General features: G+C 34.4%; 1 protein-coding gene across 1 annotated transcript; it reads right to left on the reverse strand.

Annotated features, from left to right (window-relative positions):
• Positions 1-1,699: 1,699 nt before the first annotated feature.
• On the reverse strand, positions 1,700-26,931 carry Ecd (ecdysoneless cell cycle regulator). Its single transcript, XM_026390251.2, has 14 exons — positions 26,573-26,931; positions 25,198-25,407; positions 22,193-22,310; positions 18,956-19,043; positions 18,662-18,840; positions 17,525-17,717; positions 16,720-16,848; positions 14,771-14,899; positions 12,775-12,860; positions 9,762-9,868; positions 9,445-9,628; positions 8,406-8,473; positions 5,971-6,185; positions 1,700-2,417 (listed from the first exon to the last, which is right to left on the reverse strand). Exons 2-14 carry the CDS (start codon positions 25,400-25,402, stop codon positions 2,181-2,183), a joined length of 1,938 nt encoding a protein of 645 aa, XP_026246036.1. The 5' UTR covers positions 25,403-25,407; positions 26,573-26,931; the 3' UTR covers positions 1,700-2,180.
• Positions 26,932-26,952: the final 21 nt, after the last annotated feature.

Genomic DNA, 26,952 nt, shown 5'->3' on the forward strand with positions numbered 1-26,952 from the left:
GCTGAGGATCGAACCCGGGCCACACGCATGCCAGGCGAGCGCGCTACCGCTTGAGCCACATCCCCAGCCCAATTTTAATTCAACAATTATTATAAATACTTCATTTAAAATAAGAAATCCAAGGGCTGGGGATGTGGCTCAAGCGGTAGCGCGCTCGCCTGGCATGCGTGTGGCCTGGGTTCGATCCTCAGCACCACATACCAACAAAGATGTTGTGTCCGCCGAGAACTAAGGAAAAAATAAATAAATGTTAAAATTCTCTCTCTCTCTGTCTCCCTCTCTCTCTCACTCTCTCTAAAAATAAATAAATAAAAGATATTTTTAAAAAATAAGAATAAAATAAGAAATCCAGAAAAAATTTAAATTAGATGATTTATCAGGACACCAGTAGAAAACCAGTTTGACCTATGTTAAGTAGAAAAGCCCTTCATTTTTATTCTTTATTATTTGGGTACTGGGGAATGAACTCCAAAGCACTCAACTACTGAGTCACATCTCCAGCCCAATTTTGTATTTTATTTAGAGAGAGTGTCTCATTGAGTTGCTTAGTTCCTTGCTTTTGCTGAGGCTGGCTTTGAACTCTCAATCCTCCTGCCTCAGCCTCCTGAGCCCCTGGGATTACAGGCCTGTGCCACTGCGCCTAGCCCTTCATTTTAAAATATGAACGAATTCAAAAGATTACATCTGAGGAACAAATGAAGGAGGAGGAAGATGAGCTAATGTCACAATTGAAGTACTAAGCTACTAATAGTTGGTGATTAACCTGATGTTGAGTTAAAAATTATTCAAGACTGGCAACAATCATTTTTCTTTTTATTTTCTGTCAGATTTAGCAATGCCTGACCCTTTGAGGAACCACTTTGGAAATCAATCTTGTCTTAAAATGGAATGTTTTTGTAAATGAGTCTTCTTTTAATTTTTTTTTATTATTGGTTGTTCAAAACATTACAAAGCTCTTGACATATCATATTTCATATATTTGATTCAAGTAACTTGTTCAAAAACAGTTATGAATCTTTAAGGTATCAATGAAGGAAACACCACACTTATTTGAAGTCTTCAATAAACTGAAATTATGGAAGACACATTCTCTAAAAGGAGAGCCATTTAAATAAACACTACAGGGCTGGGGTTGTGGCTCAGTGGTAGAGTGCTTGCCTAGCACCTGTGAAGCACTGGGCTCGATCCTCAGCACCACCTAAAAATAAATAAGTAAAATAAAGGTCTAAAAAATGAATAAAATAAATTATCACTACACTAAGAGAAGAAGTGAACAATTAATTAAACAAGGAGAGGTTAAACACTGTACATGATTGAATTTTGAAATATTATAATTTTGAGATAGGGTCTCTCTAAGTTGTTTAGGGCCTCACTATGTTGCTGAGGCTGGCTTTGAACTTTTAATCCTTCTGTCTCAGACTCTAAAGCCACTGGTGTTACAGGTGTGTGCTATAGCACCTGGCTAAATTCTCAACTTCTATGAAGAGTTTTTTTAATGAGTTTCTACTTTGGGAGATAAATTTATATCCTGCATTGAAAAAGAAAAAATATATATTTTTGGCAATACCTCTGTTGGATTTGGTAAAATGTTCAAGATAACCAAAACAGAAATTATGTGATGAGTCTTGCCTTATCAAACATAATAACAAAATGATAACCCCAATGAAAAAAAAGATAGTAATAATGAAAATATTTGGAATGAAATATTTAAGTATTTTAATGCACAAAAATGTAACGAATAACCTTCATATAGTAGAATTTGCCTAAGCATATCAGGAATCTTATCACATGTACAGTTATTTTTTTCAATAAAATATGAGCCACAGCAAGGAGTCAATAGAAGGTGTCAATAACTCAAATTTATTAACAATAATGCAAATTTGAAGAATATTATAATTTCTGAATCAACTAAAACTAACAAGAACATATTCCTAATTAGAGGTCCAGAATGACAGGAAAGAATGTAATAGAAAAACATTTAAATAAATTTAAAAAGATATTTCTAGATATAATAGAAATGATCAATCCAGAAAAGGCAATATTTGGGGTTCAGGAGAAGACAGCCCGTGAAATTTGTAACGAAGAACCATTTTTATTGAATGAATAATTAAAACTAGAAATGAACACACTCAAGACTCATTATTTATTTAAAGAGAGAAAAGAAAAACTAAATATGCAGGTTAATCTTGGCCTGGCTTGCTTGTGGCTCGGTGATCACTGTTGTCAGGCAGCTGTACTCCCATGCTCTGTAAAAGGTTGGAGGCAGGTCCTGCCAGTCCAGCTTGGGAGCTGTAGGATTCCAAAATATTTGAAACCAGGTTCAGGTCTACATCCACTGGTTCCATGACAGAATCTCCTGCACCAGAATCTTCCTCATCTGAATTGTTACTGGCAGTCTGGGATGGAGGTTTCTTATTCTGGAAGGAAAAGAAAATCACAGAATAATATCCCCTTAGGCTGAATGTTGATTACAGTAAAAAGCTACACAAAGTAACAATGTATATTTGAATTTCAAATTTAAAATGTAATTTCATATCTCCTATGATATAAATAAAAATGAAGTCTAATAGTCTACATGATTTAACACATATTAAAACTTGATTTTAAAGATAATGACAGGTTTCTAGGAAAAATTTCTTTTCTTTTTGTTGTTAGTACTAGGAATTGAACCCCAAGTGCATAACCACTGAGCTGCATTATATATTTATTTATTTTAATTTTGAGACAGGATCTTGCTAAGTTGCTTAGGGCCTTGCTAAATTGCTGAGGTTGGCTTTGAATTTACTATCTTTATGCCTCAGCCTTCACCTTCAGAGTCACTGGGATTACAAGAGTGCACCACCACACCTGCTTCTAGCAAAAATTTCTGCAAATTGGATGATTTCTATCTCTATTTTGAAATAGCCTGCCATGACACATGTCTGTAATTCCAACAACTGGGAAGGCAAAGGCAGGAGGATCACAAGTTCAAGGCCAGCCTGGACAACTTAGCAAGACCTTCTTCTTAGCAAGACTGCCAGTAACAATAAAATTTTTAAAAAAGACCTAAAAAGAGCATAAAAGACCTAAAAAGAGCATTAAAAGACCTAAAAAGAGCATACTACAGGGACACAGCCACATCAATGTTTATAGCAGCACAATTCACAATAGCTACACTGTGGAACCAACCCAGATGCCCTTCAATAGATGAATGGATTAAAAAATGTGGCATTTATACACAATGGAATATTACTCAGCACTAAAAAATAACAAGACCATGGCATTTGCAGGGAAATGGATGGCATTAGAGCAGATGATGCTAAGTGAAGTTAGCCAATCCCTAAAAAACAAATGCCAAATGTCTTCTCTGATATAAGGGGGGTGTCTCAAAATGGGATAGGGAGGAAGAGCATTAGAAGAAGATTACCACTAAATAGGGAAGAGAGGTGGGAGTGAAAAGGAGGGAGAAGGGGAGTTGCACAGAAGATGGAAGGAGACCCTCATCGTTATACAGAGGAGAAAAAGAAAAAAAAAGTGTGTCACATTAGATTGGATAGAGAGAAGGGATGGGAGGGGAGGGGAGGGGAAGGGGGGATAGGAAGGGCAGCAGAATAGAATAGACATTATGATTGCTATATGTGATTCTGTAATCTGTACAATCAGAAAAATGAGAAATTATACCCCATTTGATTCAAATGTATGAATTGCCAAGATCATTGTAATGTCATGTGTAGCTAATAAAAAAAAGTAAGGTAGAACAATTTTAAAGAACAGATCTCAACTTTTTGTTCATTATATTATGAAAGATGGTGCATTGGAATGCTTTAAATCTTTTAAACCTTTGCTGTGGTTGCAAGAATAGTTGCAAAAAAGGGGAATCTGTCATTGTCATTCTGTTTTTATTATTAGTGTCTATTGTAACTTTGGACGCTAGACCTAGACCTTATGCTGCTTTCATTCATTTGTACATTAAACTGTAGAGCAGGTATTTAGTATTTTTTTAAACTCTTTTGGTTCTAGTAACATACTATAGCACCAGCATCATTTGGCTAAGAAAAAGATCATATTTAATACAGGAAGCTATGAGCTAGTGCTGTTTCCTGTTAGAGATTGTTTTATAAAGTTTTATGACTGGGTGAGGGTAAAAGGCTGCAGGCAGCAATAATCTCACAAAGTAAATATTTGTTCTTCTAAAAAAAAAATTAAAAGTCTGAGGATTTAGCTCAGTGGTAAGTGGTAAAGTACCCCGGGGTTCAATCACCAGTACTATTAAAGAGAGAGAGGGGGGGGGGGAGAAACATAAAATTAACATTAAAAAAAGACAAAGAACTCCCATGATAATAGAAGGGATATCAGTGGAGTAGGGGAAGGGGATGGAGGGGAGAGAGGAAGGACAGGAAAAGGGAGGAATGGTGGAATGCAATTTACCAAACTATGCTACGTAATATATGAATATACCACAGTGAATTTCACCTTTATGTACATCTATAAAGCACTAATTTAAAAAAAACTATAAATAAGTAGAAAGGAGATCAGCAGAATAGAGGCAGGGAACAGGGGAAAGGAAGAAGGAGAGGAAGAGAAAGTACTTGGGATTGAAATGGAGCAAATTATATTCCATACTTATTATGTCAAAAAGAGCCACAATACTATGTATAACTATAATACACTAATTAAAAAAAAAGACAAGAATCTAAATTTTCTCTTAAATATAAGAAGCTAGATTTCTTTTTTTTTTTTCTCCAATAACAAAGCTTAAAGTAAAAACCTAAGGCTTGTGGAGTCCAGCCACAAAGACACTGAATTGCTACTTGGTCTCTGATTTCACAGGCTGGGAAAAAGATTTGAAAGATTGTACTTTGTGACTCAAAGTGTTGTCTACATAGCAGCACCCATATAATTTATGGCTTGCTATAAACAGAAAATTTTAGGCCTCATCCCAGATCTGCTTAATCAAAATCAAAACTGTAACAAGATTCTTAGGTGGTTTATATTCACAACGAAATTTAAGTACTGCTTTAGATAATCTAATATATGGTTTCTATTAGAGTTTGGCAATACTGAAAGCAATTAGAGCTTTAGATATGGTTTAGATGATCAAAGCAAAGGAAATTAACTTTAGTTAGACACCTATTATGGGTTTCATTGTTGTCTCCTTTGGTTCAAGTTAATTCTGTGACATGAGGATTACTGATTAATGGATTCATTCACAGTGGATCGTTGAGCTGGATATCAACCTCTGATCCATGAAACTCCAGGGTCCACGCTCTTTCCATAAAGTCTCTTAAGACTAGACAGTGCTGGCATAAAAACTAGGATGAAAATGTGATGGAAAATGATTCTAAATTTGGCTTTAAACTGGGGAAACACAGAAAACAAGATTTGGAATTGTTTGGATATTTAAGATTGTCTCTTGCTTTTATAAAATCCATTTATTATGGCAATAGTAGTGCATAACCACATATTCATTTGAGCACATTATATGACTATTTTATAGATAGCATACAATAAGTAATACATGTTCAGAAAATAAAATTTATAGCCTTTACTTTTTGGTACTGAAGACTGAACAAGTGGTCTTGTGTATGCTAAGTACATGCTCTACCAGTGAGCTACACCCCAAGCTTTTTAAAGACAGGATCTCACTATTTTGTCTATACTAGCCCCAAACTCCTAGGTTCAAGGAATTCTCTTGCTTCAGTCTCCCAAGTAGCTGGGAACACAAGCACCAGCTATGTGTATACACCATGCCTAGTTTATATAATCTAGGAAAAAATTCACATTCTTGGGGCTGGGGTATAGCTCAGTGGTAGTGTGTGTGTGCTTAGCATATACAAGGTCCTGGGTTTGATGCACCTGTCACCACAAATTAGTATTCTTCTTTATTTCAAATATCACCATCATAAGAAAAGAAAAACGAAGATAGAATATGACTTTAGCAATCCTACAAAACATACTTTAAGAATGGAAAGAAGTTAAAAACACACTTACCAGCTGTTTCCGGGTAGTAAAACTTTTGCCAATGTTGGTATGTGCCAGTTCCTGGTCCATCTGGGCCATGTATGACTTGAGATTATCAAGAGTTCCTTTCAGAGATACCTCTTCACCAGCTTCTTGTGTTTCTAGGTCTATGTCATCATCACTGTCTAAACATTCAAAGTCTTCCTCATCTAGATCATCAGAATCTGATTCATGAGGTCTTGGCCCTATTTAGATCCCAACATAAAATGAGCCAGTTGGTAAATTTTTTTGAGTGATTACACTTCTTAAAAGAATTATGTTATACACAGAACAGAATCAATATAGACAGGCAAACTACTTCACAAAAATCCCTTCCAGAAATGGGAAGGTTATTAGATATTTGCAGGAAAACCCAGGCTGAGCCAATTAAGCTTTAAAAATATTATTATTATTATTATTATTATTATTATTATTATTATTATTATTATTTTGTGGTGCTGGGGTTTGTGCATGAGAGGCAAAACTAAGCTATATCTCCAGCCCCTTAAATTTTTAAAAAGTGAACTCAATTAATTAAAATTTTTTTCTTAATTAAAAATCTAGGCTGGGAGTGTAGCTCAGTGGTAGAGCATTTACCTAGCATGGTTTCATTCCCTAGAATGGCAAAATAAAAAATAATAACAAAAATAAAAAACTATATATATCTTGATATAAATATTCAAGCCATAGTACTGTCTCATAATTCACTCTGTGTGTGTGTGTGTGTGCGCGTGAACGCGATATGATACTGAAAATGGAAGCAGTGTGTTTGTGTGTGTGTGTGTGTGTGTGTGTGTGTGTGTGTGTGCGCCCGTGCGCATGCGTATGTGATGTGATACTGAAAATGGAAGCCAGGGCCATGTGAGTGCTAGGCAAGTGCTCTACCACTGAGCTACATCCCCAGATCTTTTTATTTTGAGACAGGATCTTGCTAAGTTGCCCAGGCTGGAATTTGCCATCCTTCTATTTCATATTTCTGAATAGCTGGAGTTACAGGTGTGTAACACTCTCACAGTTCCCTCTCTTCTCAGAGACTTTTTTTTCTTTCCTTCTTTCCTTCCTTCTCCTCCTCCTCCTCCTCCTCCTCCTCCTCCTCCTCCTCTCCTCTCCTTCCTTTCCTTTCCTTTCCCTTCCTCCCTTCCTTCCTTCCTTCCTTCTATGGATTGAACCCAAGGGCACTTAACCACTGAGCCACATCCCCAGCCCTTTTTTTATTTTTTATTTTTCAGACAGAGTCTCTTGCTAAGTTTCTTAGGGCTTCACTAAATTGGTAAGGCTGGCTTTGAATTTGTGTTCCTTCTGTCTCAGACACATCTTTTAACAGTTTAACCAGATTTCATCTTTTAACAGTTCTGCATAAATTAAGGTTTGGATACTGACTAAACTGTTATAGACGTATATAAACATACTTTATGTCACAGTGTTCATATTGAAATGAGGTTTGCTTTTCCACTTATTTAAATGTCTTAGAGGTCTTCCTCTGTCAGAACATACAAATGACTTCATTTTTATTATGGTTGTAGAGATTTTATAATACAGACATACCGTGATTTAATTAATCATTCCCTCTTGATAGACATCTATTGGTGGACATTTTGGATATTTCAATATTTTGCTACTATAAGGATGCAGTGACCATCTTAGCACATTTATCTTTTTCATAGAGTAAATTCATAGAAGCTAAATTGCAAAGTCAAAAATTATGAACACTCTACAGTGCCAAACTTCCTTGTGAAAACACAACTTACACTTCTATCCCTTGAGTTTGACAATGTTCATTTTTCTAACCCTTAAAATAAATTGATGGGACTGATGTTACAGCTCAGTGGTGGAACACTTGCCTTGCATGGGTGAGACACTGGGTTCGATTCTCAGTGCCACATAAAAATAAATCAATAAAATAAATGTATTAAAAAAAAAGAAATGGCCATTTAAAAAAAATAAATAAGGTGGTTATTATCAATCTTAAAAAATGTTTCCAATATTATAGGCAAAAAATTCAAACTTTTTTATGCATTCACTTGCTTACTAGGAAGAATTAATTATATTCAAACATTTACTAAATATATTTCTTCTTCAATGAACTGCCTATTCATATCCTATGTTGATTTTCTATTGAGCTGTTAGCTATTTTCTTATTGATATGTAAATACAGACTATCTGAAAGAGGAAAAAAAGCAGTATAATACAGAAGCCAAGGTAAAACCTATCTATACACATAAACCCATTCACTTAAATATTTCATAAGCACTGACTAGGAGCCTCTATAAAAATCACTAAACAGGGCAGTAATTTATTGTTGAAAGCAACTCAAAACAATGAAGAAAAAACAGTTTTGACTTCTGAGTGATCTAATGCTCCAATTCTCTAGCAACAGCCATACTCCTTACAATTTCAAAATAAGTAAACATCACAGTGTAACTCACCTAAAATTTTATCAAAATAATTAAGAAAGGAATCTGCATCAAAAGTGATTGGTGCCTCAGAAGGTTCTCTGCAAGATAAAGGCAAAAAACAATTTATTCTGAATGCAAGTCTTGGAGACTTTTGCTAAAGTGGTGCCATTCTTAGGAAAAAAAATTATCAAAGAGGGACAGAAAAGAAAATGGCAGTTTTAATGTCTTAATTTAAAAAAAAGTTATTGTGCTTACTGGCCTTGCAGAACAACAAAAATAGGAAAGTCTGATGAAAAAAGTAAGAATTTCACCTCATCTGTGCATGTTTAACTTATGCATTTAGGGACCCATTCACTATATGCCCCCTATAAGGTATTTCTAGCATTAGTCAAAGTATTATATATCTGAGTTCATTTACATAAAGTTTATTCCTTTTTTTAAAAAAACCAAAGCTTGAAAAATAAATAAGAACATACCTTCCCTCATTTCTGCCTTCTTAAAAAGAAAAATGAATATCAATTTTAATCTCTCCAGAAGGCTCAAGAACATCTGCACTAATAAAGATACATTTGCAATTCTACCTTTTCTCCTTATTACTTGACAAAATAATTTCACATTTCTTCTGTTTTATTTCTGCCTCAGATGAGCCCTTCTGTCCCCTTTTGAGTTTGTAGCTCCCAGTCTGCTTGTGGAGTATGAGATCAGAAGTCTAAATTTGTTGAGAGGTAGACGTTAAGAATCCATGAGGAAAAAAAAAAAAAAAAAAAAAGAATCCATGAGGCTCCGAATAAACGTCTACAGAGTAAAGGGCATGGTTTCTGCCATGGTTCTTAAATCTGTTAAGGAGTCTTTCTGGCTTCTTTAAGGACTGTAAGGGATCAGGCTACTAGAACTCTGACTTTCTATGGGTAAATTATCACCAATACCAGGCACCAAAAGAGGTGGAAAAGAAGTACAAATCATTTACTAAAAAAAAAAAAAAAAAAAAGAAAATGGCATTTCCCATTGACTAGATGACTTCAATACTGACTTATAACTATTTAGATATTTATACTTTAACACAAATTACTGAGGTAGCTCTGCTCCCTTGTGGGTTGAGACTTTGGATATGAAAGCTTTCATGCTCTCTGAGACTTGAGTTAAATCATAGTCCTGCTCCTCCTTCTTGGAAATGGGCTGTGATTCTTTTTTGCCAGCAGCTTCTTGAAGTAGCTGCTCCAGCTGATCTGGTGAGAGATCTAACCACCGGTCATCTGAAAAAGAAGCAAGCACGATATTGCCATCCTAAAGTTGCCTGAGAAGAAGTCTTAGGAAAGACCCTGTGAGACTTAGTGGGATGCTTTAATTCTTTCTAACCTTCTTTCTGTATCCTGATCCATCACTTACCATCCTCTGGGTGAAGATTAGTTTCTTCTTTCTTAAGCTCTTCTATATCAAATGGTATTGTCTGTAACACGGTTAAGATTTCTTCACCTGGACTCATAGCAAGAGAACTATTTAAAAAAAAAAAGACATTAGTATTTCTTTATAAGAGAGCCTAGAAGAGCAATGATAAAAACACAGTATTATGGGCTGGGGTTGTCGCTCAGTGGTACAGCATTTGGCTAGCATGTGTGAGTTACTGGGTTCAATCCTCAGCACCACATGTAAAAAATAAAATAAAATAAAACAGTATTTAAAAATTGGTAGTCCATTTTGTTTTAAACATTGTTTTGTTTGTTTTGTTTTAGATTGCAGACTCCTTTTTCTCAAACAAAATTTTACCAGGAGCCATAAAATATAGAAAAGTTCAAGAAAAATGGCTTTGATTATAGCAAAGAACGAAAGCTCAGGGACCTACCCATTTTTGCCTTCTCCGTTGTTCAGGAGCACCACTATGAAGCTGTTGATCTAACAACCCTTTCAATTTATATATTTATATATGTATATTTTTATATATTAATCTTCCATGTATGACATGCTATGTTAGCACTTTAAGTACATTTTCTTTTTTGGTCCTCTAATTACTGTTTTGAAGAGGTAACAATTCTGTTTTATATATGAGACTACCAGAGCACAGAGAAGTTCTATAACTTTTGCAAGTAAATTTAATTGACAGAGGAAAGTCTGGAAATCAAGTCTTCTGATATTATTTTGTGTTCTGCTACGAAAATATGCATAGGGATTGTTTATATGATGAGTAAGTTACTATATGATGATGATATGGCTTGTTATATAAATTAATGGAACCCTGTCTAAATTGTTTAGAATGGAACAAATTATAGAAAGAACCTGCATTAATTTAACAAATATCTGCATACTATGCAAAATCACATGGATGATGGGAAATTGTTCCTATTTTATACTATGTAAACATTATCAGGAGAGAGAAAAGAAACATACAGATAATCATAACCAATGATCAAATACATATCATTCAGGAATAGCAAATGCTAAGGAGAGACATGGGGGAAGGTAACTACTTTCATTGCAGTGAGACAGAGAAGTTAAAAAGAGATAATGAAAGGCTTCAGGGAGGAGGTATTTGAGTTAGTTCTTAAAGAATGGAAAGGATTTGTTTATTTTTATTTGTTTGTTTGTTTGTTTATTTTAGGTGTAGATGGACACAACACAATGCCTTTATTTTTATGTGGTGCTGAGGATCGAACCCGGGTCCTGCCCGTGCTAGGTGAGCGCTCTACAGCTGAGCCACAATCCCAGCCCAGGATTTGTTTTTAATGCACAAAGATGTTCTCTGTAACACTGTTATAACAACAAATTCAAAACAAATGTTGACAATGTAGAGAATTAAATTATGACATGCTTTGGTAATACCATTTAGCTATATTTTTTTAATGAGGCAAATTTATTTTATAACAACTTTTCAAGCTCTTCAAGTCATAGTAAGTAAACAAATTGCTTACCAATATGTTTAGTATCATTCCATTTTATTATATTTCTGCATATTCACTTTCCCAATTTATTTTTTTAACTGATAAAAATTGTACATATATCATATACAACATGATATTTTAAAATATGTGGAATGGCTAGATAAAACTAATTAACATGCATTACCTTACAGAGTTATTTACTTTTGTGGTGAAGACACTTAATATCCACTCTCTGTATCTTTGAAGAATATAACATATTGTCAAGTTATGTGAGGTAATACATATTTTAACCATTCTGCAATGTATATATATTTCAAAACATCATGTTATACATATCAATTTAAAACAAATTAAATAAATCTGACGAAAATATACTGCAATTCATTTATCCATTTATTGATGTGTATTTCAGGTAGTTGCAATTATATAGGGCTGGGGCTGTAGCTTTTGATGATTACCTGTCCAGCATGTGTGAAGCCCTAGATTTAATCCTCAGTACTGAGATGGGGGAAACAATCCCTAATAATTTTAGGACTAGGGAAAGTGGCATGGGGCTGGGGATGTGGCTCAAGCTGTAGCGTGCTCGCCTGGCATGTGTGCGGCCCGGGTTCGATCTTCAGCACCACATACAAACAAAGATGTTGTGTCTGCCGAAAACTAAAAAATAAATATTAAAAAAAAATTCTCTTTCTCTCTCTCACTCTCTCTTAAAAAAAAAAAAAAAAAGAAAGTGGCATGATTGGAGGTATAATATTTTAAGCAGGTTTTCCTGGTCCTAATAGTTGAATTGGAAGAGAACAGTCACTAGAGGTTGGGAAACAAGTTTAGGTACTAACATAGTTCAAAAAGTAAGTAACTGAAATGGCAGGGAGGTAAGAAACAATGCATAAGATGATACACATGGAATCCAAGAATAGCCAGGGCTTTAACTAAAGAGGAAGATGATGGTACTATTAATAAAGCTTGGGGGGGGGAGGGAATTTATGACATTAATTCAGTTGTTTAAAAAAAGAAAACTCTGAACATTGGGAATTCAAGAACAGGTCTAAAGGGAGATGTGAGTTTGGTTTAAATTGTTGAAAAATTATCCTAGTGTGGAGAATGGGAATCTCTCCGGCAACATTAATTAAAATGTTGGATATTTAAGTTAAATTCTGTATCTTCTCCATAGTACAATAATTGAGTAAATTATGGCATATTCATTTGTTCAAATACTGTACAACTATTTAAAATTATATTTATAAAGATTATTAATGCTGTAGAAAAATGTAAGATCATAATGAATAAAAATTATGTACAAAAATACAAAATTTCTTAAAGTATAAAAAAATCAATGGAATAAAAACCTGGAAGGCATAAATCAAGATAATAATAGTGGTCAACTCTGGTATAAATTTTTTTCCTTTTCACATCTTTATTTACTATAATGAATAACTACGTTACTTTTAAAACAACAATCAACTAACTTTCTTACTTAAAAAGAACTACCAGCCAACTCTGTTGTTGGTGTCCTAACTATAACTCACCTTTCAGGACGGTTTACCGAGAGTTGGAAGTAGTTCTTTGCCATTTCTAGCCTTTCTTGGTACTGAGCAGAACCTTCTATTAGTCCCTTAAAAAAATAATAATGGTGTGTCAGAATATTACTTACAAAGTATCATTAAAATAACACCAGCAACTTTCAGGGAAGCAGTGTAAGTTGTGTTCTTTAGGAATTATAAGGCCAGAGTCCTAGTTCCTGTTTTGTCATTAATGTACCTGTTTGGGCTCTAGTTTCTTTAAATGAATGGAGGGAGTAGGCCAGATGTAGTGGTTTCTAATCCTGTTCAACATTCAGGGTCTACTTCCAGTTTGAAAAGTTTTCTACCTATTTCTATTATTTAATTATTTATTAAGGTATAATAGGGCTGGGGATGTGGCTCAGTGGTTGAGCATCTGAGTTCAATCCCCAGTACCAAAAAAAAAAAAAAAAAAAGATATAATTGATTAAATACAAAGTAATTTATAAAACAAAGTACAGAAAGTTTGCAAAATGAATCAAAAGTAGCCTAGAGCTGGGGCTGTGGCTTAGTGGTAGAGCACTCGCCTGGCACATGTGAGGTACTGGGTTGGATCCTCAGTACCACATAAAAATAAAATAAAGGTACTGTGTCACCTACAACTAATAAATAAATAAATAAATGTGTGTGTGTGTGTGTGTGTGTGTGTGTGTGTGTGTATGTAGCCTGATTTCATTACAACATATCACTTCTATTTTCTACATGCATATTTATAATGGTATTCATACTTAATGTTTTATATTACTCAAAAAATGTACTATAATAGCTTATATACTTTTTTCAAACTGCTTCACAATCTTTATAATCATCACATTCTTATGGACTTCTCTACTTTGGATAATTATTCATATAAAGATTTTGAGTTTGAGCCTTTCTCTAGCTTCTGGGACCTACTATTAAATTATTCTCAATCCAGGTTCTACCAATTTACAATGTTACCTTACCAACAATGTGCAGGAGTACTAAGTTTAACATACTCTTGATTGTATTGAATATCACTCATATCATTTTTTACATACATGAAGAATTGTCTTCCAAACTGAACTCATATGCTTATCTTTAAACCTGTGATGCTGTATATTTTGAGAGACATTTACTAGTTGTCAATATTTTATCCACATGTTTGCTAATTTTCCTATCTGGTATCTTCATGTTTGCTTATAATTTTTACAATTTGTTTATTTTATACTGATATACCTAGCCTAGTTATCTCATTAGATTAGAAGCCAGCTTGTCACAAGTTATGAAGGATTCATTTCTGTTTTCTGTAAAAATATCAGGATGTCTGTATGGCCTGGCCATTAGTTGATGTTGTAAAGCTGATTGGAATGCCTGCCTGTGCCCTGAACTCACCCAGGTCCGGTTTTCCCTGACCATATAACAACCCTTTCCTAAACCTTAGTGACGCCTCATAAATTCTGGCCCTCCCTGGCCAGATAACGACCCTCTCTGAGCCTCTAAGATCTCCATAAATTCTGATGCCATAAATTCTGGGGCCAGCAAAAATGTAAACTTGTGTTATGCTCTTCAGAATGTTGTTATCTGTAACGCCCCCTTTGTGTAACTTTTTGGGCTATAAAACTGGGCCACAAAGAAGCCTCGGGGCTGTCCTTGGCTCCCACGATTTTGAGGGGCAAGGCAGCCCGGCCGGTCGAAATAATAAGCTTGCTTTAATTTGATTTTAATTGGAGTCAGTGGTCTTTTCTTGCGTCGTGGTCTAACAATACAAATAATAACTTTCATCACTTAATACAAATAGTATTAGATTTCTCTAATACTGAAAATAGTCAAGATATCTTCTCATTACTCCATTCCAAGAACTTGGGTACCACTGAACTACAAAGATCCCCTTTAACTCAAGCTTCTATACCTATTTTACACATTTAAATATCGACCTCAGGACTAAAGTCACTGGCTTGATTTTCCCTGCTTTATATACTTTAAAAAATGTTACAAGTCCTACCTTAAAGTAATCATTCTTTTTCAGGCTTTCAAGGAAACTGGCCCAGAGTGGTGAGTTAGTCACAAGGGATTTCTTGGAGTCAGAAAAATGTGGGCTACATTTGGAACATAAGATCTCAAATCCATGAGCCTAGATGAGATAGGCAAAATTTTCATTATTAAGTTACTGTTTTCCCATATTATCTTATTAAGATACTCTCTATCTACTTAGTCATACTCAAGAACTAGGTGACTGGACACACGGGGATATGGACATTTCTAACACTTTTTCAATTTTATGAAAAATACAAATTTATTTCCAAACTTCTGATTCTCTTTAGAATACTAAATATTATAAAAGGAAAGAAAACTTAAAAAAAAAAAAGATTCCTGTTCTCTTTAAAGAAATTCCTTTTCCTGCCAATTACAAAAAACAGAAATTAAAACATTTTTCATTTGACTATAAAAAGGCTTACAGAAAGTTTTTCTGTAACAGAAATTATAAATTAATTGGGAATGGTCTCAGATATATGAAAGGGATGAAATCATTTCATTTTAAGGCTTTTTATTTAAAAATAAAACAGATGGGTATAACAAAACAATTCAATCACAGAGCTTCCCTGGTCACTCTAAAGGAGATTGTTACTAACCATTTGCATCTCCTTTTGAAGCAATGCCCTCAAGCAGATATCTGCATATGTACATCTTGCTATTCCACGCCTTTGTCACTCAATAGCAATACACTCTATTCTGAACTTTGTTTTTCATGCTTAACCATATTATTGGAGAACATTTCATATCTTGCTTCATGGATAAGTGATAATTTATCTAATTATTCTCCTTCTATAGACATTTAAGAAGTTTATAATTTTCAGCTACAATAAACAATAAGTAGACATATATATCTTTGTACATATATAAAGTACATGGAAGAAACATTCTAAATGTGAAAATGCTGAGCAAAAGGATTTGTGCAGTTTAAATGTTGGTGGATATTGCCAAATTGTTCTCCTAAGAAGATGAATCAAATTCTAGTTCTATCACCAATGTTCAAGTCTACCTTTTCTTTATATATTCTCACCAATCCAGCACATGCATCAAACTTTTTGATATTTGCCAATATAATGGTAAAAAACACTATTTTGTAGCTTTAAATTGAATTTCTTTAGTACGAACAAGGGTTAACATTTTTCACATTTAACTTGAGCTAAATAATTTGTGTTTCCTTTTCAGTGAACAATCTGTTCACGGTTTCAGAACATTTTTTAATTAATTGATTAGTATTACCTTTTTCATATTGACTTATAGGAATACTTCCTATACTAGAGAAGTCAGTTCTCTTCATTTACGTTGCAAATATAATATTTTTTCCAAGTTTGTATTCTTATGACATTATGGGATTTTTCTTCCTCAAGCAGAAATTTTTACAAAATCAAATTTTTTGATCTTTTCTTTTATTGCTCCTGCTTTTAAATCATGTTTAAAAAGACCTTTCCTGGGCTGGCGTTGTAGCTCAGTGGTAGAGCGCTTGCCTAGCATGCGTGAGGCACTGGGTTTGATCGTCAGCAGCACACAAAAATAAACAAATAAAATAAAGGCATTCTGTTCATCTACAACTACAAAAAAAAAAAAAAAAAAGAAAAAAAAAACTTTGCTATTCAGATCATAAAGCGTTCTCCTGTGTTTTCTTTTAAATTTTATGGTTTCAATTTTACATTTAAATATTTTATCTGACTGGAATTTATTCTAGTATAGGTGTGAGGGAATCAACTTTAATTTTGAAGATTGCTTTACAGTTGTCGTATCATCATTTATTGAATAATCCATTATTTCCTTCCAATTTAAAGTAGCACATTTTATTATATTCTTACATAAACATGGTATATTTCTGGACTTTCTGTACTGTGTCTTTATTCTATCAATAAACTTTTTACATAAAAGAAGGAAAAAATAATGCTAGATCAACATTACCAATTTCATGCCCAATTCATGGGCTCGGTACTGAGGATGAGATGGAGGAGGCAGCTCATATCCACTCCGTCGATCTGGCACAAATCTCTGTTGTACTAGCTGTGCATACAGACATTTAGTGAAAGTGACCTGGGCATTGGGACACAAAATACATAAGTCTCTTTGGGAAATTAAAAATTTGAATATCATTTTACAGTTAAATCTAACAATAATTCATTTATGAGCTTCATACTTATATATTCCCAAATGAAAAGACCACCCAACCTATTCACTGCATACTTGATTTCAATAACATCTTTATGAGACATAATTCACATACCATAAAATTTACCCTACTGCCTACTTTTTATTTGTCAGAAGTGGAATTCTTTTATTTATATTTTGGTGGTGCTAAGGACTGAGTCCAAGCTTCTTACACATGATGGGCAAACACTCTCCACTGAGCTCCACCCTCAACACTCTACAATGGAATTCTTATCATTAATTACGGCAGTTTGGAGGATAGAAAATAAAAGAATACTTCTTAATTCTCTGGGAGAGATGACACATTTTATTATTAAGAAGGAAGTAATTCTAGAAATAGGGGAAATATAGTGAAAAATAGCCAGGGAACACTGAGATATAAAATGGGTAGTCAGGTCTCTTGAAAACTTCCTCCATTGGGTGGGAAAAAAGAATGAAGAAAAAAAATGTGTGTTAACTTGCTATAAGGAACAGAATATATCCAACTTTTTCTAGAGAACAATTAAAATTATGTTTTAACTCTTCAAAGAGAGAAACTAAATGACCAAGAAAGATATCTTACCAATGTCATTACTCGTGTTTCAGGCAAGAATGTCTTAAAAATACGACAGGCTCGTAGGTCAATGGGGTCCCGCAAATAAAATGCCTGAACTGCAGCAGCCACCAATCTGGGCTGCTGCTTTAGTACTGCTACAATGCCAGCTGGAAGGAAGCAGTGTGCTCGATGAAGGGAAGCTTGAATTTTTTCTGGGTACCTATGACAGGTAACAGAGTTGCTTTTGTTTTAATATAAATATCTATAATTTTCATGCCATTTACTTCCCCTTTAACATTTTATTTTGTCATGGTTCATCAAGAATAGAAAGTGACAAGAGAGGTGAAAAGAAAGATATACTGTACATACTCTAAGACTGTAGGAAAGAAGAGAGGAAAAATAAAAAGTGGGAAGAAATGGAAAACAAAAAAGAGATTATGGCAGCTAAAACAACAACAATACACATACACAAAACCTACTATATTTTGGAATAAGGATAAGCTCAGGCTTTATTTTTCCAAAATAAAGCTAAAAGAGATATTTAATATAATTAAGATCTGAATGGTATTAAACACTTAATAGGTATTCAAATTTAAATGGCTGAACTAAAATGTTAGTATGGTGATGTCTTCTTTCTCTTCTGAAGGAAATTTTTAAGTATTTCACATACATCTAAGAATACCACATATTGTTCCAGAACCACAGGAAAAAACTTGAGCACATTGTGCTTCCTTAAGTTTTCATTTAAAGATCTAATATGTTCTTATACAGGGATAGAGATAACAGCCACAATACCTAAGGTAAATAAATGCAAAAATATTGGGGTTAGATTATAATACTTTTGAATGGGAAGTAAAAGATACATCTAAACCAGGCATGAAGACACACACCTGAAGTCCTAGTCACAGGGGAGACTGAGGCAAGAGGATCACTTGGGACCAATAGTTCAACCCAGCCTGAGCAACATAGTGAGAAGCTGAATTAAACAACAACAAAAACCCTATTTCTTAGTATTAAAAATCCATAAATTTAACTTGCTAGTCAATTTCATGAAGAGAGATGGTATCTGTAATTTCAGTGAAAGGCATTCCATATTCAGTGAAAGACTTGAGTCCTACTAAAACAAAAGGCTCCTCAACAAACAATGACAGTTATTTTTCTTACCCTTTGATTCGCCTATTAACAGAAGCTCGTACTAATTCTGAAGCTAAAACTTTTTCTGGGTGTGCCGAGATTATAGTCAATGCTTGTGGGATTGTTGGGGGTGTAGTGGGTAACCAGGATTCAGCTTCAGGTTTTCTTGGTGCAGGAATAATACACAACTCACCCTGGTGGAAAAAGACCTGCAAAATGGCACATTTTAATTTCATAGCAGGCACTAGCAGACGCTAAGGCACATGTGAAAACAATGCAGCATAATCTCATCTCTGTAAATATTCTAAACCTTTTTAAACTTACCCTATTGACACTATTTTCAGGATCCAACCATTTAGGGAGGAAGTCGGCAGCTTCTATTAACAAGAATTGACCATCATTGTCTTCAATCCTAATGAAAAGAAGATTCAATTTTGCATTCAAAAAGCACATATTTGCTAGTTTTCAAAATAGCTTTAGTCTAAAAAATGTTTTCCTTCATCTTAGTAGATAAATATATACTTTGTATAGATTACTATAAAAAAGCAAAACATTTAAATACCAGTAAGCACTAAAGGAGTCTATAAGATTGTAAGGAGGAACTAGAAAGAGATGATAAGGAAAGAAAATAAGAAAAGCAAGTAACATTAGACAAAAATATGAAATTATGCAAGGTAATATAGGTTTCCAAAAGAAAAAAAATCACATATAGCCAATATTAGGAAAGTCTTTATGTAGGAAGTGTTATTTGGGCCTTGAAAGATATATGTATGTATATGTATATATACACATCCATAGTACACGTAAATGTATATATCAGTAACATACATACATACATATATGTTTTTGGCCTCACATTATTTTTATTTAATTTTTGAATATATTCACATGGTTAACATTTTTTAAAAAAATACAAAAATTTACAGAATGAAGTCTCCCTGACTTCTGTTCCTATCTGCACATTCCTACTCTCCTCTATTGTTTTTTGTATATCCTTGCAGATCTTGCCTATGTGTAATGTAGTGAACTTGTTATTGTACAACACAGTACCAGTAGTTAATAATAGTGTATTGCATTATTGGAAATATTTCAGAGATTTTAAGTGTTCTAACCACAAAAATGTAAGGGAAATAATGCCTATGTTAATTAGCTCAACTTAGTCATCTCACAATATATGAAACATATTAAAATATGGTGCTTATGATAAATATACACAATTTTTATTTATCAACTAGAAAAACAAAATAATGTTTTTTAAAAAAATCAGCTACACACAGTGGCTAATACATGTAATCCTAGCTACCTGGGAAGCTGAAGGGGGAGGATTGCTTGAACTCATGAGTTCCAGGTCAGCATGGGCAACATCTCAATAAATAAATTTGAAAAAGCTTAAAAATAAAAAAATAAAGAGTTCTTATTCCTTAGTCTTACATCCTGAATTAAGGATCAAATGGCATAGTATTGGATATTTACCTTTAAATAATTTTTCTATATGATGGAGGAGTAGGGGAAGGTGTAAATAAAATAATAATGACCATAAATTGGTAATTGTTGAAGCTGGATGATGACTACAAATGGGTTCATTCTCTCTTCTTTTATGTGTGCTTAAAATTTCAATAATAAAAAGTTTCCAAATTTTTCACTGCTTCTCTTTTGTTCTGTTGGGGAAGTAGCTGGGTTGGTTGAAAAAGATCAGATTTGGGGAGCTGACTAGAAAAACTAGAAAAAAAAAATGTAACAGTGGGATAAAACGCCCTCTGCTGGCACAGGCTGGGAAATTACAAAGAATAATCAGTTCCATTTTTAAAAACCCAATTATATAGCAATTTTACTACTTTGCTTCCTATGCTGATTTCTGCTTACATTCCTTCTGTGTATAACTTCTCAAAAATATAGCAATGAAAATACATATTAAAGAAATGTATTTGAATGGTCTCTCTTATGTTTTGGATTTATGGTTAGCTTTATTTTTAAAATTTGTTCTAATTATACATGACAATAGAATGCACTTTGACACATCATATATAAATGGAGTGGGGAGGGGGGATGGTAGGGGATAGGAAAAGCAGCAGAATACAACAATTACTAATTGGGCATTATGTAAAATTGTGGATGTATAACCGACGTGATTCTGCAATCTGCATTTGGGGTAAAATTAGGAGTTCATAACCCACTTCAATCTAATGTATGAAATATGATATGTCATGAGCTTTGTAATGTTGTGAACAACCAATAAAAAAAAATAAAAAAAATATATATAAATGGAGTATAATTTCTCATCCTTCTGGTTGTATATGATGTAGAATCACACCAATTGTGTAGTCATATATGTACAGAAGGTAATAATGTCAGATTTATCCTACTATCCTTCCTACCCCCATACCCTGCCCCTCCCTTCACTCCCCTCTACCTGATCCAGAGTAACTCTGTTCTTCCCTAGCTCCCCCCCCACCTCTTCTTGTGAATTAGTACCCGCATATCAGATAAAACATTTGACCTTTGGTTTTTTGGGATTGGCTTATTTCACGTAGCATGACCAATAAGTGAGATAAGGAACTCAACAGACTTCACCAAAGAAGAAATACAATTGATCAAAAAATATATGAAAAAATGTTCAACATCTCTAGCAATTAGAATAATGCAAATCAAAACTACTTTAAGATTTCCTCTCACTCCAGTCAGAATGGCAATTATCAAGAATATAAGCAACAATAAATGTTGGCGAGGATGTAGGGGAAAAGGTACATTCATACATTGCTGGTGGGACTGCAAATTGGTGCAACCATTATGGAAAGCAGTATGGGGATTCATCAGAAAACTTGGAATGGAACCACTATTTGACCCAGTTATCCCACTCCTCAGTTGACACCCAAAGAATTTAAAATCAGAATACTAAAGTGATGCAGCCACATCAATGTTTACAGCAACTCAATTCACAACAGCTAAACTATGGAACCAACCTAGGTGGTCATCAACAGATAAGTGAATAAAGAAAATGAGATACACACACACACGCGCGCACACACACACACACACACACACAGGAATATTATTCAGCCTTAAAGAAGAATAAAATTATGGCATTTGTAGGCAAATGGATGGAGCTAGAGAATATCATGCTAAGGGAAATAAGCCAATTCCAAAAACCCAAAGGCCGAATGTTTTCTAGGATATGTAGATGAATCGTCTCTTTTTCAACCAGATAACAAAAGAATTTAATGTTGATTACTTCTAGGAAACCAGAGGAGTACAATCTTTTGTATTGTTTGAGTTTTAATGTGAATTTTTTCTTTTGTAGCTAGAATTTTAAAAAATAGAACTTAAAATAAGTATGCTTTGTTTCCAATATTTTGGAAGTTGAACTCTCCAATAATAATTTCCCAAGAAAAGGTAGTCATAAGAGAAGGGGAAGAAAAAACACTGAGGTAACTTTTTAGATATGTCCCAAATTTGCACAATTTTGACCAGAGCTCAGAAAAAGAATTGTTAAATGTTTAAAAATGTGGTGACTTAATTTAAAAAAATAATTTCCTTTAGAATAATTAAAATAACCTACAATACCTTGCTATTAACTCTGGAAACTCCTTTGTAATTTCCTTTATTACATAAACGATGAACCATTCATCCTCAATATTATCCCCAAACTTTGTCACGCCATACAAATGAGCAGGAACACTTCCTAGAAGTATTAAAAAAGCAACCATATGATCAGATAAATTTGTCACTGCAAATAAAAATATACACAATCATCCAATCAAACAAACATTCACTATGATCCAAGTACTGTTCTGAGAACTGGAGTTGCAATTCTGAACAAGACACAAGATGCCTATTCTTGAGAAGCTCAGTGTCTAAAATAAGAGACAACCAAATCATCTCAAAACAAGATGATCAACCTAGAACAGAGGCATGCACTGAAGGTTATATGAGCGAAACGGGAGTGATACCTTTAAGATGCTGCTTCCTTTATTGTAAGAAAGAATGGTATCTGGAGGAATGACCAGAGATGAATTTCCCAGAAAAAGGAACAGCATGAGCAAAGGCACAGAGGCATAACAGACAACTGCATTCTGGAAATATCAGGAAGTTGGATTTAGGGAAGCTGAAAATTTCATACAAGCATACTATACACAAATATATGGAAATTAAACAACACACTTTTAAACAACCAATGAGTAAAAAATGCAGTCATAAGGGAAATTAGAAAATATCTTGAGACAAATGAAAATGAAAGCACAACATACCCAAACTCACAGGACTCAGTTAAAGTAGTCTAAGAGAAAAATTTCATAGTTGTGAAATATTTCAAATCAGTAATCTAATTTTACACCCTAAGGAACCAGAAAAAGAAGTACAAACTACACCTAAAGTTAATAGAAGAAAGGAAACAATAAAGATAAATGAAATTAAGTATAGAAAAATAATATAAAAGCAACAAAACTGAATAGGTTTTGTTTTTTTTTTTTTAGAAAACATCAACAAAATTCGTTAACCCACACTACTAAATTAACTAAGAATAAAAGAGAAAAGACTAAAATTAAAATCAGAAATGAAACAGGGGACATTACAATCTATGCCACAAAAATAAGAGAATACTATGAACAATCGTACACCAATCAATTGGGAAACCTATGTGAAAAAGATAAATTCTTAAAATACAAAGCTTAATAATCCAGGTCTTGACTGAATTATGAAGAAACAGAAAACTTGAACAGAAATATAATTAGTAAAGAGACTTAATAAGTAATCAAAAACTTTCTAACAAAGAAATATCCAGGACCAGATAGCTTCACTAAAGAATTCTATCAAATATTTAAAGAATTTAAGACCAATTCTCCTCAATGTCTTCCAAAAAGATGAAGGGAAGGGAACAGTCCCAGACTTCTTCTCTGTGGCCAGTATGACCCTAATATCAAAGCCAGAAAAGATAATATGAGACAAGAAATCTACTGACCAATATTCCTAATGAATATGGATGTAGAAATCCTCAATGAAATACTAGTAATCAAATTCAACAGCACATTAAAAGGATTAGAAATCACAACCAAGTGGGATTTATTACTGGTTTGGAAGGACAGTTTAATTAAAAAAAAAAATCAATCACTGTACACATTAACAGAAGGAATGTCAAACAAATGCAAATGGAGAGTGTCTCCAAGGCTGTGATAGCAAAAAACAGGTGAAAAGAATATTCCACTCAACTCTTCTTCTCCCTACTCAGGATCTCTCAAGTTTCTTCAATTATAACAGCTCCAATTAGAGTACATCTTCCTTGTGTATTAGACTTCCATTTAAACCCTTTCCTGAAGCAATGGGGAACTGGTGGAGAATGTTAAGCAGGATTGTGACATGATCAAATTTGTGTTCAACAAAGGTAACTGACAACAGTGTACAAAATTGGTGAGACTGGAACCACAGAGGTAAGTTAGAAGGATACTGTAATTTTCGAGAAGAAGGGATTAAAAAGGGCCTACACTAAAGTCAAAGAGATGTAGAAAAAGGATCATATTTAGAAGTAATCACATCAAGATTTAGTGCCTGAGTAAACATGATGAAGTGAGACGCTGAGTATGATCATGAAATACTAAGTAGCTTAGATGATGAGGAAGATGGCAATGACATTAAATAAGATGAGTAAACATAGGGTAAAGATGATTTTCTAGAAAACAGGTAAGGGGTTGGTTTTAGATGTACTATGCTAATGGGACAGTACTCTTGCAAAAAAAAACACATATATTTCAGATATAGCAGAGAAAATATTTAGCCACTGCTAGCTAAAGATAACAGGTAAGTACCAGATTGTGTGTCAGATTCATGGTATCACAAGATATCAATCTCCCCATGCCAGTGACTCCACATAAGTCACTGTGTGAGTAGAGCCTTGGTCATCTATCCTGAATTCATTTTCATAAAGTTATAAGAAATGATAGGACAGAGTTCTATATTTTGTCACAGGCCAGATCTCAAGCATCAACAACAAAGAAAGCAGTTAAGGAAACTCAAATGCTTCTGAATTGAGCCATCAATAGTGGTGTGTGCCTACAGTCCCAGGTAATTGGGAGGCTGAGGCAGGAGGACTGCTTGAGCTCTGGAATTTGAGACTAGCTTGGACAACACAGCAAGACCCTGTCTTAGAACAAGACAAAACCAAAAAAATCTTATGAGTGGCAAATTATGGTCTAAAGCTTAATAAGCCAGGCAAAGTCAATCTTAGATCCTTACCAAAAAAATCATGTGAAAAAGGGCAGCCTACCAAACATATTATCATGATAAGAATTGAGAAATAGCAAAAGGAACTATGATTAAGGAAACCAGATACCTGCACCTCTTTAGTTAGATATTTTAAGGCATAGTAATTAAAGTTTAAAACAATAGCCATGAACTTAATTTTTTTTTAGTACAAGCTAGTTCCTAGGTATTGACTATTGGAAAGTTTTTATCAATATAAGTTTTTTTTTTTTTTAAGTTTGAGTTTAGGGGCTTGCCTGAATATAGGCAAGCCTTATTAACCTAAAAAGTTGAGGATATAAATCTGACAACACTAAAGGAAGAATGAATTACTTTACCTTTCCCAGGTTTATATTTGAGATTAAAAGGCTGATTCTGCCAGATATAGGGGACTAGGATAGGTGCAAACAGGGTCATTATTCTCTCAATATACTTCTGAAGAATTTCTTTTTGTTTCTCTGGGTCCCTTGATTCATCTGGTATCAGGAACAAGTGGTACTCCACAGTGTCTTCCAGTGTAACAAGCTTCATATTTTCCTCCATTTTTCCTTGAAAAGTACATTTAAAATTTCGATAGTATAAACCACATAAAACAGTGCAGAAAAAACGTCCCACTTCCTAAACTCTTCTAAATGACTGCATTCACATTTGTTTTCTAAAATACTGTTATCCATACACTATTGTCATGGTTTTTGCCTTGACTATATACCATTTATAGTAATTTTTACTTCATATTTTTAAAGACTTTTATGCTTAAAACTATGTTTTATTACACTTAAAAATAGATTAAAAGGAAAACTTGATATTATACAGTGAATGGAAACCCAATATCACATTTCTACACTAATAAAGTTGTAGGAATAAAAATTTAAATGTGGTTGGGTACAATGGGCATGCCTATAGTCCCAGCTACTGGGTAGGCAGAGGCAGAACCATCATGTGAGTCCAAGTTAGGGACCACCCTGGGAAACATAGCAAGACCCCACCTCTTAAAAATAAATAAATGTTGGCCCTTGTACTAGCAGCGGTGTGTGTAACACACTTTGAGACACACTACACTAACATCCACTGTTTAAATACTACCTAAAGTCCCACTTCTGCCTCTAATTAGTTGTGTTACTTTAGGCAGTTCATTTCCCCTTTCTGGAGTTTTCTCCTTAATTGTGGAATGGGAGTGTGACTTTACCATTTCTACAATCTCTCCTGCTTTAAATTTGTGCCCTTTATATGCGCTAAAGAACAATCTCCCTTACTCTACAGAATTAAAAACTTTCCTTTTTACGAACATTGTATGGCATAGTAGAATACAAAACTACAAAAGATATCCGCTCATTTCACCCAGAAATAATTTACCCACGATTCTTGATCTCACAACTCTGTCCTAAATCTGTCCCCTTTTCAAGTCTCGGGGGTCAATACCTCTGTTACACCAAGAGGTAGTAGATACTTTTCTAAGAGTTTTCCTTACAAATATAAGGACTAGTTTACTATTGCTGTCAGGTGATGTTCAGTAAACGAAGGCACTGCACGGGAGGGACCATCCTAACACAGCGATTCGATTCTTCAGCTTACTCGGCTTTCTAATGAATTCCTGAGGAACTGCTTCTTCTATCCGCACACCCACTCACTGCGATCAGCTCACATCATCATTTTGCTTTCAATCTAGAGGGACAACCAATTCTACCCACCCACCCCTTAACGCCAAGCACCCACCTTTATACAGAATTTACAGTGTCAGGATTGGCCTTGAGATCACTCAGGTTAAGACCTCACAGAACAAACGAGAAAACCCGGAGCCCTGAATGAGACGCGACCAAGCAGCAGGGACCTGAAGGTGTCTAGCGTTGTTTACTCAAACTAGGTTTCTCATTTCCATTAACTTTCCTCGTACGATTCTAGGCCCTCTCCTGTGCGCTTCTGCTGTGGGACCTTTCCTCGGCCTCCTCTTCCACTTGAGAGCTCCGAGAGCGAGGCCCAGGATCTGTCTCCACCGACCCGAGACTAGCGGAAATCTTAAGAGAAAGCCTGAAACCCATCAGTTCCCGGAACCTTGGGTGTTGTTCTTGCTGCGCTTCGGCCGAGGCTTTTGGCAG

The sequence above is a fragment of the Urocitellus parryii genome, chromosome 5, assembly GCF_045843805.1.
Source record: "Urocitellus parryii isolate mUroPar1 chromosome 5, mUroPar1.hap1, whole genome shotgun sequence".
NCBI classification, from domain to species: domain Eukaryota; kingdom Metazoa; phylum Chordata; class Mammalia; order Rodentia; family Sciuridae; genus Urocitellus; species Urocitellus parryii.

Excerpts from the sequence above, each read along its gene's own strand:
- Ecd (XM_026390251.2), bottom strand. The coding sequence starts at position 25,402 with ATGGAGGAAAATATGAAGCTTGTTACACTGGAAGACACTGTGGAGTAC. Across the intron at positions 18,841-18,955 it reads CTGAAAATAGTGTCAATAGG|GTCTTTTTCCACCAGGGTGA; the intron begins GTAAGTTTAAAA and ends GCCATTTTGCAG. Across the intron at positions 8,474-9,444 it reads AAGGGAGCAGAGCTACCTCA|AGAACCTTCTGAGGCACCAA; the intron begins GTAATTTGTGTT and ends TTTATCTTGCAG.